Below are 10,561 nucleotides of genomic sequence, written 5' to 3'. Positions count from 1 at the left end.
GTGAAAGAGAGAGAGAGAGAGAGAGAGAGAGAGAGAGAGAGAGAGAGAGAGAGAGAGAGACAGAGAGAGAGAGAGAGAGAGAGCATTTGGAAGGGAGTGGGCTCAAATCCCCGTTTCGTTTGCCGAAGACGCTACAATGGAACAGTGACGAAAATGTGAAGCTAGAGGGCGCTGATGCACCAAAGAGATGGATGCAAATCGAGAATGAGAGAGAAGAACACATCACTGCTGCCATTGTTTGTGTCTACTTGGCGTTCTGCTGCTGTCGTGCGCAGAATTCAACACCATCTAACTGCATTTAACTCTATACAAGAGTGTTAAATGTGGCTAAAATGTGCGAGGGATGGAAAATAAATTTGAAAGAGGAGCTTCAGGAAGAGAACGAGCGAGAAGATCGACGGCTAAACCGAGTTAGCATTAGCAAGGAGCTTCGAACAGGTTGGTCACTTTCATTTCTACAACGATTTATTTTCTCATTTTGGGCTTTGAGTCCATTGCACGATATGTGTCTGATTGATATCGAGACCAAATCAAATATACACTCATGTTGACGGAATAGGAATTAACCTTGCAGTCGAATTAAATCAAAGACTGAAATAAAAAGTTGAGTGTTTTCTGTCGCCATTCCTTCTCACTGTTTGCACTTTTGTGTTGAATATACGTAAAATGGCGGCGTCATTTCTTGTTCAAATACTTGGTAGACTTTTGAAAAGTATGGATTAATATTCTAGTAATACATTTTAAATTTAAATGTTCATACCACGGCAGCATGGCTTCGCAGTGGTTAGCGCGTGTGCGGCACAGTTCTGAGGTCGTGGGAACCTCCTGCGTGGGTTCAAATCCAGCTCCCGGCCTTACTGTGCGGAGTTTGAATGTTCTCCCCGTGCTTGCGTGGGTTTCCTCCGGGCACTCCGGTTCCTCCCACATTCCAAAGACATGCATTTCAGGTGGATTGGCCGGTCCAAATTGTCCCTAGGTGTGACTGAGCGAGTGAGTTGTCTGTCCCCGTGTGCCCTGCGATTGGCTGGCAACCAGTTCAGGGTGTCCCCTGCCCACTGCCCAATGATTGCTGGGATGGGCTCCAGCACCCCTGCGACCTTACTGAGGATAAGCGGTGCAGCTGATGAGATGAGATGTTCATACCACTGGATTTTCTCAGCCAGCTTTCGATTTGCTATGGAGGTGAATAACCAATGGGCTAAACTATGCTAAGCTAACAACGTGTGGAAGTGTAGAACCACGTGAACCCACCAGATGGTGCCATCTCTGGATTGTTTTCCTTTTTTATAATGCTAAATTTCTAAAAAAAAACAAATAAACATGCCTGAGGGGAAAATGTATAACGCAGGGTTTGGCGGGTGCTTGAAATTTTGGAACATGCTTGAATTTTTTTGTTGTGTTGATGCTAGAGGGCGGCAGTAGCTGGGTAGGTAGAGCGCTCGTCTTGGGATCTAGGGATCCCAATTCGAATCCCGGCTTGTCCGTGTTACATGTCGAAGTGTCCTTGGGTAAGACACTGAACTCCCAATTTCCCCCAATAAGTAGGTTAGCGCCTTACATGGCTGCACAGATCACGGCCGCTATTGAGAAATGTGAAGTACAATGTAAAGCGCTTTGGGAAGTCTTGACTTTAAAAGCGCTGTAGAAATGCAGATCATTTCATTTCATTGCTTTCAAGGTAAGAAAAATCCTTCCATTTTGGTTGAAGTGCTTTAACATTCTTGTTATTAGGCAGTCTGATGGCATGCTAGCAGTCTTCTGTCGCATACTTCCTGAAAACCTAATTTTCTGTATTTCCAGTATGACCCTGCAAAATGCACCGCTACACGGTGCTGATAAAATACAACCATACACTCTTTAACATATAATCATTGCAGGACAGAGCAGTATTATTTTGGAGGGATAGAAATGCCGAAAGGATTTTTGTAGCGATGCATTTGCTATTAAAAAATATTTGTGTGTGTGTGTGTGTGAATATTTTAGATTTAGGAAAACTGTGTGCTTCATGTCATGCAGGTGTCAGTCAAGAGTATCTTCCTGGGCAACAGGAGACAAAGATTCCTGGCATCAGAAAGATGAACGATGAGTATTTAGACACGGTTGACGTCAAAATGGAGGAGGACGAGTTGGAGCCTATTCACATTAAAAAGGAGGAAGATTTGAAGGAATTTCCGGTGACTGGGGCCAGTTTAATCTCCGAAGATCATCATGAAGAGAACAATCAGAAGGTGTTTCCAAGCAGAAGCTCTGGGACAACAGATGGCGACCAACAGTCAGAAGGTGATAGCACATATCACACATTTTTGTAGTGTTTAAAAAGCCATATCCTTGTCCACGTTGGCGAAAAACCTTTTGCCTGCTCAGTTGGTGGTCAAAAATTCAGCCAGAAAAAAGGTTTAAGGATTCACGCAATAACCCACACTGGTGAAGAATCTTTTATTTGTTCAGTTTGTGGTAAAAAAAATTAACCCGTAAAGATTACTTAAAGAAGCACGCAAAAATTCACACGGGTGAAAAACCTTTTGCCTGCTCAGATTGTTGTAAAAAATTCACATTGAAATCACATTGAAAAACCCACTCAAGGACCCACAGTGGTGAAAAACCTTTTTGTTGCTCAGTTTGTGGTCAGAAATTCAGACAGAAATAGCACTTAGAAATTCACTTAAGAACCCACACTGGTGAAAAACTATTTGCCTGTTCAGTTTGTGGTCAAAAATTCACCCAGAAAGACATGTTAAAAATGCACGTAATAACACACACTGGTGAAAAACCTTTTTCCTGCTCAGTTTGTGGTCAAAAATTCAGCCAAAAAAGGCTTAAGGATTCACGCAATTACCCACACTGGTGAAAAACCATTTTCCTGTTCAGTTTGTGGTCAAAGATTCACCCAAAAAGGAAGTTTGAAAAGCTGCGCCAGAACCCACACTGGTGAAAAGCCTTTTCCGTGCTCAGTTTGTGGTCAAAAATTTGGTCTGAAAGGAAAGCTAGATTTGCATACCACGCTTCATATCCGTGAAAAACCTTTTGCCTGCTCAGTTTGTGGTCAAAAATTCGGACAAACATCACACCTAAAAGGACACACAAGAACCCACAATGGTGAAAAACCTTAGATCCACATACAAGGATTCACACTGGTGAAAAACCTTATTCCTGCTCTGTTTGTGGTCAAAGATTCACCTGGAAATATTACTTTAAATAACACTTAAAAGTCTACACTGATGTAAAACTATTTTCATTTTCTGTTCAACGGCAGGGCCCGACAGCTGCCCAGCCCATCCTTAAGAATGCGTCCACAATCCCACTATCCTTTCACAACACCTCTCCACTCCTTTTTATCACCAACAAGAGCTCTAGCTTCCTTTATATTTAGACATTTTTCCTGCAGTGCATTCATAACACCATCCATCCACATCAATGGCGGCCTTCCTCTTGTTCTCCTTCCATTGACTTCTGCTCTGTAGATCCTCTTCAACATTCGCTCTTCATCCATCCTCTCCATGTGTCCAAACCAACCGAGTGCTCTCTTATCAACACGCTTGCTCAGTTCCACGACTACTCCAGTTCTGTCCCTCACAATTTCATTTCTCAGTCTATCCAATCTTGTCACTCCTAAAATAGTCCACAAACACTTCATCTCAAAAACATTCAACTTCCTTCTTAAATCTGCGTTCAGGCTCTATGTCTCTGCACCATACAACACAGTCGGCACAATCACACTCTCATACAGTCCCCTCTTAACATCTATACTCATACTCTTGTTGTTCATCACTCTCCTCAGAGCACCCAAAACCTTGATTGACTCTGTGTAATACCTCACACTCCATTCCACCAACTGCAGCCACATCACAACCCAAGTACCTAAAGCTTTCAACTTCTTCCAGTACCTGTCCATTCAACCTTATTTCCAACGCCAAGCCCACTTCATCACGTGAAAACTTCATCACCTTACTCTTCCGAACATTCACACCTAACTTACGCCTATCAAATACTCTTTCAAACACCATGACCAACCTTCTCATTGTCTCCTCAGAATCAGCCACAAGCACTGTGTTATCTGCAAACAACAACTGACTTACCTGCCACACTGTTCCACTGTTGTCCATCATGTCTACACCTCTGCCAAAAACTCTTGCATTCACCTCTCTCACCACACCATCCATGTACACATTAAACAGCCATGGTGACATCACACACCCCGGTCTCACACCAGTCAACACAGGGAACCACCCACTTGTCTCACTCCCTACTGTTGCACATGCTCTGCTGTTCACATAAAAACTCTTCAATGCTTCCAAAAACTTTCCACCCACTCCATACATTACCATCACTTGCCACAACGCCTCTCTATCAACTCTGTCATACGCCTCTTCCAAGTCCATGAAAGCCAAATAAACATCCTTACCTTTTGCAAGATATTTCTCACACACCTGTCGTACTGCAAACACCTGATCCACACATCCTCTTCCTTTGCTGAAACCACTCGGCTCCTCCATCACCACCTCATCCGTTCTTCCTCTCACTCTCTTAATCAAGACCCTTCCATACATCCAACCTGGCACGGACAACAAACTCATGCCTCTCAAATTACTACATTTATACTTATCACCTCTACCCTTATACAATGGCACCACACATACACTAACCAACCAACCAACAGGAACTACACCACTTAAAAAGCATACATTCAACAAGTGTACTAACCAGTCAATCATAGCTGTGCCACATTTTTTCATGCATTCAGCATTACAACCATCCAACCCAGGTACCTTCCCCCCTTTCATTTCTTGCACTGCCTCTTGCACCTCCCATGTTTCCAAAGGCTTCACTTATAAATCACCAAACACGGGCATTCTCCCCATAAAACCGATAACCTCGACTCTCACTTCTCTCCCATCTTCCACATTTAGCAACTCCTCAAAATACTCTGCCCATCTCGTCCTGATTGCACTACCGCTCACCAGCAATCTACCGTCCTTATCTTTCACTTTCTTTTCCTCTCCAGACTCACTGTTTCTTACTCTTTTCACTTCTTTCCAGAACACTTTTTCCTTTCCTCAAAGTTCACTCCTATCTTTTGATAACATTCATCATTTGCTTTCCTTTTCGCTGCTTCCACTCTTATCTTGCAGCCACTCCTCAAAGGCATGTGTTCTTAAATGCCAATATTCAGTAGAGACCAATGATATTTATGTTTTTGCTATACACATTTTAATTGAGGTTCTGTGTCGTTTCTGTCTCCATTGGTTAGAATTATTACATGAATGCAGACTATATTATATATTTATACATTTTGTCATTTATGTGTTTCGGTATTATGTCGTATATTTTGGATGATGGGAAATATGTGTGTCTTGTGTCCCACAGATGTCAGTGAAGAATTCCTGCCTCCTGGGTTTCCTGACATTCAAAATGAAGAGGAGGATGTGGAGCCTGATTGTGTTAAAGAGGAGGGACTTTTCACAGATTTGCTGGTGACTGAGGCCTCTTTAACTCCTGGGAGTCAGGTAAAACATGAAGAAAACTGGCAGGAGCCTCCAAGCAGCAGCTCCCGTCATCACATGAAAACTGATGATGAGGACAGGTCCGACCCTAATGGCGCCAAACAGTCAGAAGGTGATAAAACATGTTCTCAGTGTGGGAAAACATTTCAATCCAAATATCGTTTGAAGTTGCATATGAGAATCCACACTGGTGAGAAGCCTTTTTCCTGCTCAATTTGCGGTCAAGGATTCAGCCAGAAAGAATATTTAAACGAACATGCAAGAACCCACACTGGTGTGAAGCCTTTTTCCTGCTCAGTTTGTGGTCTAAAATTCAGCCAGAAATCAAACCTAAATAATCACACAAGAACCCACACCGGTGAGAAGCCTTTTTCCTGCAAACTTTGCGGGCAAAACTTCAGAAGTAAAGGAAACTTGAAAAAACACTCAACAATCCACACTAGTGAGAAGCCTTTCTCCTGCTCAGTTTGCGGTCAAAGATTCAGACTGAAATCACATTTAAACGGACATGTACAAACCCACACTGGTGAGAAGCCTTTTTCCTGCAAAGTTTGCGGTCAAAAATTCAGGCGAAAGAATGTCTTAGAAGACCACAACAGAATCCACACTGGTGAGAAGCCCTTCTCCTGCTTATTTTGCGGAGAATCATTCAGCCGGAAAGAATCCTTAAAAATTCACACAAGAACCCACACTGATGAGAAGCCCTTTTCCTGTTCAATTTGTGGTGAATCATTCAGCCGGAAAGAATACTTAAAATCACACACAATAACCCACACAGGTGAGAAGCCTTTCTCCTGCTCAGTTTGCAGTAAAAAATTCAGCTACAAAGCAAGTTTGAAAAACCATGCTACAATCCACACTGGTGAGAGGCCTTTCTCCTGCTCAATTTGTGGTCAAAAATTCCGCCAAAAAGGAAGTTTGAAATACCACGTTAGAACCCATACTGGTGAAAAGCCTTTTTCCTGCTCAGTTTGTGGTCAGAAATTCAGCCAAAAAGAAAACTTAAAAAGACACACAAGAACCCACACTGGTGAGAAGCCTTTTTCCTGCAAGGTTTGTGGTAAAAAATTCAGCGATAAATCACACCTAAATAATCACACGAGAACCCACACTGGTGGGAAGCCTTTTTCATGCTCAGCTTGAGGTTTAAGATTCTCAAGTCAAGCCAGAGCTCAGGATCACACGTGTGTCGGGGAAAATGTTTGAAATTCAAGAAAGAGCTAACTTGAGAGATTATGGAGGATTTAAAATACTGAGAACTCAAACAACGCTTGAAGTTTTTTGTGTCTCCGTACGTCGCGTGAAACTCCGTAACAGTCGGATTTTACAACAGAAACGAGGCAAAAATATTGAAGAGTTAAACTAAAGGTTGACCGATCATTGGGCGGGACGATTATATATTCAATGTGATTCACATTTTCTTAGTTGTTTCTCTGATTAGTTGTCTCCTTGTTGGGCCGAAGGTTTAGATCATGGGTCGGGGACCTGTTTGACCCAAAGGGCCATAAAATCAAAAATATTTTCATTTTCTTTTTTGGGGGGCCACACCATATAGTATATTTTAAGATAAATTTCAAGAAAACGGCAAAACATCCTCTCCAGGCTAATTTGGTAGCACATTTTATTTTACTGTGTGTCACTTAAATCATTGTAATGCCTGTGTCCCATATTAATATAAATATACCACTTCAAATTAATCTCGTGACGAAGCTCATTTGAACCTTCTTTTTTGTCCTAAATAAGGTTTCAAAACAAGTTATTTTGCGCAAATGCCATAAAATACTATATGTAGGTTCTCATGAAAAACGACATCTATGGCTCGCAAGCCACAGGTTCCCGAACCCTGGTTTAGACGGACGGACAGATCTTAGGTGGTTTTATGCTCTGTCTGTTTTTGATATTATTGCTCACATGTTGCAAAATCTTTCCGTATCCCATTCCTGCTTTTCCACAATTTTATCCTGGACATGCCCTGTGTGCTCTTTGGTCTTCATATTGTTGTCTGTTCTCCAGTGTGTCCTTTCACCAACCTCTGATCCCACCACAGAGCAAATGCATTAAAACTGACATGCTTAATGGGGTACAGGTTCCCTTTGTTAGTCCTTGTTAGTCATTTAGGTGGACATTGAATCATTCAGAAGTCATCATCTCGTGTTTGTTGGTTAAACTGAGAGAACCGAGGGGCAATATTTTCGAAACGCTTACTTTTCACTTGTTTTCGTAGTAAATATGACACAAAATGGGGAACTAATTTGGTTCCACTCCACAATTTCGTCCCACATTCAGGCGCTGCACATTGAAATATTCTTTTATCGTGTCTAATATACATTTATTATTTTCAACTGTGGATTTCTCTTCTAAAGTTATTTTTAAATATCTCTTGTATTTATGTTTGCTTCTTTATCTTGACATTTTATTTATCTTATTTTTCTCTTGTAAGTCTTAATTACGTGTCTCTCCTGGAGTGCCCTGTCTAATCTCTTTGTAAACAATGTTCTCCGTGTTTTTATCAATGACAATAAAGACATTTCTAATTGTGGATTGAAGTTATATACTATTTTATACGTTGTTTTATTCGACTTATATTCAAAAGACTTGTCCTAAGTTTGACCTCAGCCTTGAGTGAAACTTTTTAGAAGGATGTCGTAAAAACGCCTGTGCTTTGCGATGGTTTCTTTGGTTTCAGTATGTGCAGATAAGTCATTGTTATCACTTCACCTGGGGAGTTAGAATGTGTGTGTCGTGCCCCATTCTGTCCAGAGGGCAACGACCTTTCACCCTTCTCCCAAGTTTTAAAGAACTATTAAGAAATTTGCATCGGCGACCGCGGACCAATCAGCCAGCAGCTTGGTCACGGTGCGTGAACATTTCATTGCAGTGTGTCATAAAAGTGGGCGACCCTGGAAGTCCCCGTCTTCTCCTGCACATGATTGTTAAATTGGCACAGGCAGAGACCAGATTTGTTTAACTCTTTGATTCGTCTAAATAGATTAATATGTGGACTATACTCTGCTCGATAACTTCTCTGGCTTCTGGACATGCTCCAACTGTAAGGGATTACACAAGAGACGGGAAGTGTCTTTGGAGTCAGATTTCAGTATAATAAATGTTAAAACCTTACAGGATGCATGAATACATGTTATTATTTGTTGAGTTGACAAAATTAAGATGACCTTTACCAAGATTTGTTTGAAATCTAAATGTGATTGAGTTTACCCACAATGTATACACTTTTTTTTTAACCTGTAATTAAAGCTGCATGAGTTTTAATGGGAATGTTATTATCTTGCATCAGATATAACTTCCTGTCACAAAAATGTTAATGACGCGACAATTTCAAACAGTGGTAAGCAAATGCCTAGCTTAGCTGTTTTGTTAGCGAGCTAAATCTAAACCTAAATTTTCATCTGGTGGGTAAATGTGATACTGCAACGCCCATGTCTAGCGTTTGGCCAGCTCCACAGGAGAAGGTGAATTTCCGGTTTTATTTTCATTTTAACGTCGGAACGGGACGTTTTACGGTGGAACCTGTGACAATGATGTCATGTGAAATATCGGAATAAACTGTGATTCTTACTACGTCATATTTCGAGAAAGTACTGGAATTGCATGATGGCAGCGCACATGGACGCAGCGGCTCACAGCTTTTTGGCTATTTTTCTATTTATTATTGTTCTCTTGTCTTTTTTCCTTTCTTTTCTGTACACATGCGTGGCCAAGAATACCAATAGTCGCGAGGAACTTATACATTTGGTTCTGTGTCTAAATTTTGACTTTCTGGGTACCTTTTATGAATAACCTATTCTACTCGTCGGTTCCAGAGCAGGGGATTGTATAATAATTGTCTGAAAATTAGTCTGTGTAATATAGTTTTACTTTTACTCTAGTAAGTATTTGGATGACTACTTTTACTTGAGTAATATTTTTCTAAAAAACAGTACTTTTACTCAAGTAAATTCAGTGTTCATTTTAAGTGTGAAAAGTGATGGGTCCCGGGGACTCGCATGCTCAAAAATCTATGGGTCCCAACAGAGATCTATGGGTCCCCAAAGTTTAGTGTTATCGAGGTTGAAATTGTAAATCGGCGACAAATATATAAATAAATATATAAATCTATGTATTCATTCAGTTTTAATTATCACACTTAATTGGTAATACAAAGCAGTTATCACTTCAGATTTTTCAGTTCACAAAAATATTGTACATTATACAAAATAATATTGCTGAAATATTAGTCTATATATTCATGCAGTTTTAATCACTTCAGATTTTTCAATTCATATATTCTTCGTGGTTTGCTGTCCCACCACAGTTGTTCACAATTCTCAAGGTCCAATTGCAGCAACGGAATTTCAATAGCTAATTTGTGGTTTTCATTGAACCAAAATGCTTTTCTGAAAGTTCGTATTGCGAAATGATTTATGGGGCGGCAGTAGCTCAGGAGGTAGAGCGATCGTTTTAGGATCAAGGGATCCCAGTTCGAATCCCAGCTCGTCCGTGTTACATGTCGAAATAACCTTGGGTAAGACACTAAACCCCTAATACCCCCAATAAGCAGGTTAGCGCCTTACATGGCTGCAAGGCCTCTATTGGGAAATGTGGAGCACATTGTAGAGTCCTTTGGGAAGTCATTGAATTGAAAAGCGCTATATAAATGCAGATCATTTCATTATAGTGTAATAACCTGTGAAGCCCTTTGAGACTCTTTGTGATTAAGGGCTATACAAATAAAAATGACTTGACTTGACTTTTATACCACCTTTGATATCCCGCAAGAAATACAAAGAGCTGCGAGATGTCCGTGGTTGGCCAACCCACTTACGAAGCGGCGGAGACGGCGTAGGGATCGCAAACAGAAGCGGGGCTGTCGCTCGGGCCACGGTGCTAAGCTAAGGGAGCTACATCGGCGAAATGGCACAGAAGGACACGAAGATGAAGGAATTGTGCCTAATTCCACCAATATTTCTTCATCGATCTTTCCTGAAAATGCTGGTCTAGGATTGACCCCAAGAGCCAAGAAGAAATCAGACAGTGTTTTCCATTGGGGGCCTTGGTGCTGT

General features: G+C 41.2%; 1 protein-coding gene across 1 annotated transcript; it reads left to right on the top strand.

The window, feature by feature from the left end:
• Positions 1 to 204: 204 nt before the first annotated feature.
• On the top strand, positions 205 to 8,042 carry LOC148368403 (uncharacterized). Its single transcript, XM_088330445.1, has 3 exons — positions 205 to 438; positions 2,017 to 2,280; positions 5,365 to 8,042. The coding sequence occupies exons 1-3, from the start codon at positions 333 to 335 to the stop codon at positions 6,642 to 6,644; spliced, it is 1,650 nt and encodes a 549-aa protein (XP_088186571.1). The 5' UTR covers positions 205 to 332; the 3' UTR covers positions 6,645 to 8,042.
• The last annotated feature ends 2,519 nt before the right edge of the window (positions 8,043 to 10,561 follow it).

The sequence above is a fragment of the Urocampus carinirostris genome, chromosome 3 (assembly GCF_059441175.1).
Source record: "Urocampus carinirostris isolate Australia breed hairy pipefish chromosome 3, RoL_Ucar_1.0, whole genome shotgun sequence".
In the NCBI taxonomy this organism is placed as follows: domain Eukaryota; kingdom Metazoa; phylum Chordata; class Actinopteri; order Syngnathiformes; family Syngnathidae; genus Urocampus; species Urocampus carinirostris.
Note: the sequence above shows the minus strand (reverse complement) of the source record. Positions and strands in the feature narration are given on the sequence as shown.

Bases quoted from the DNA above. Each gene is read 5' to 3' on its own strand.
- LOC148368403 (XM_088330445.1), top strand. From the start codon at position 333: ATGTGCGAGGGATGGAAAATAAATTTGAAAGAGGAGCTTCAGGAAGAG. The intron at 439-2,016 runs GTTGGTCACTTT...CATGTCATGCAG, and splicing joins TAGCAAGGAGCTTCGAACAG to GTGTCAGTCAAGAGTATCTT. The intron at 2,281-5,364 runs GTGATAGCACAT...TGTGTCCCACAG, and splicing joins TGGCGACCAACAGTCAGAAG to ATGTCAGTGAAGAATTCCTG.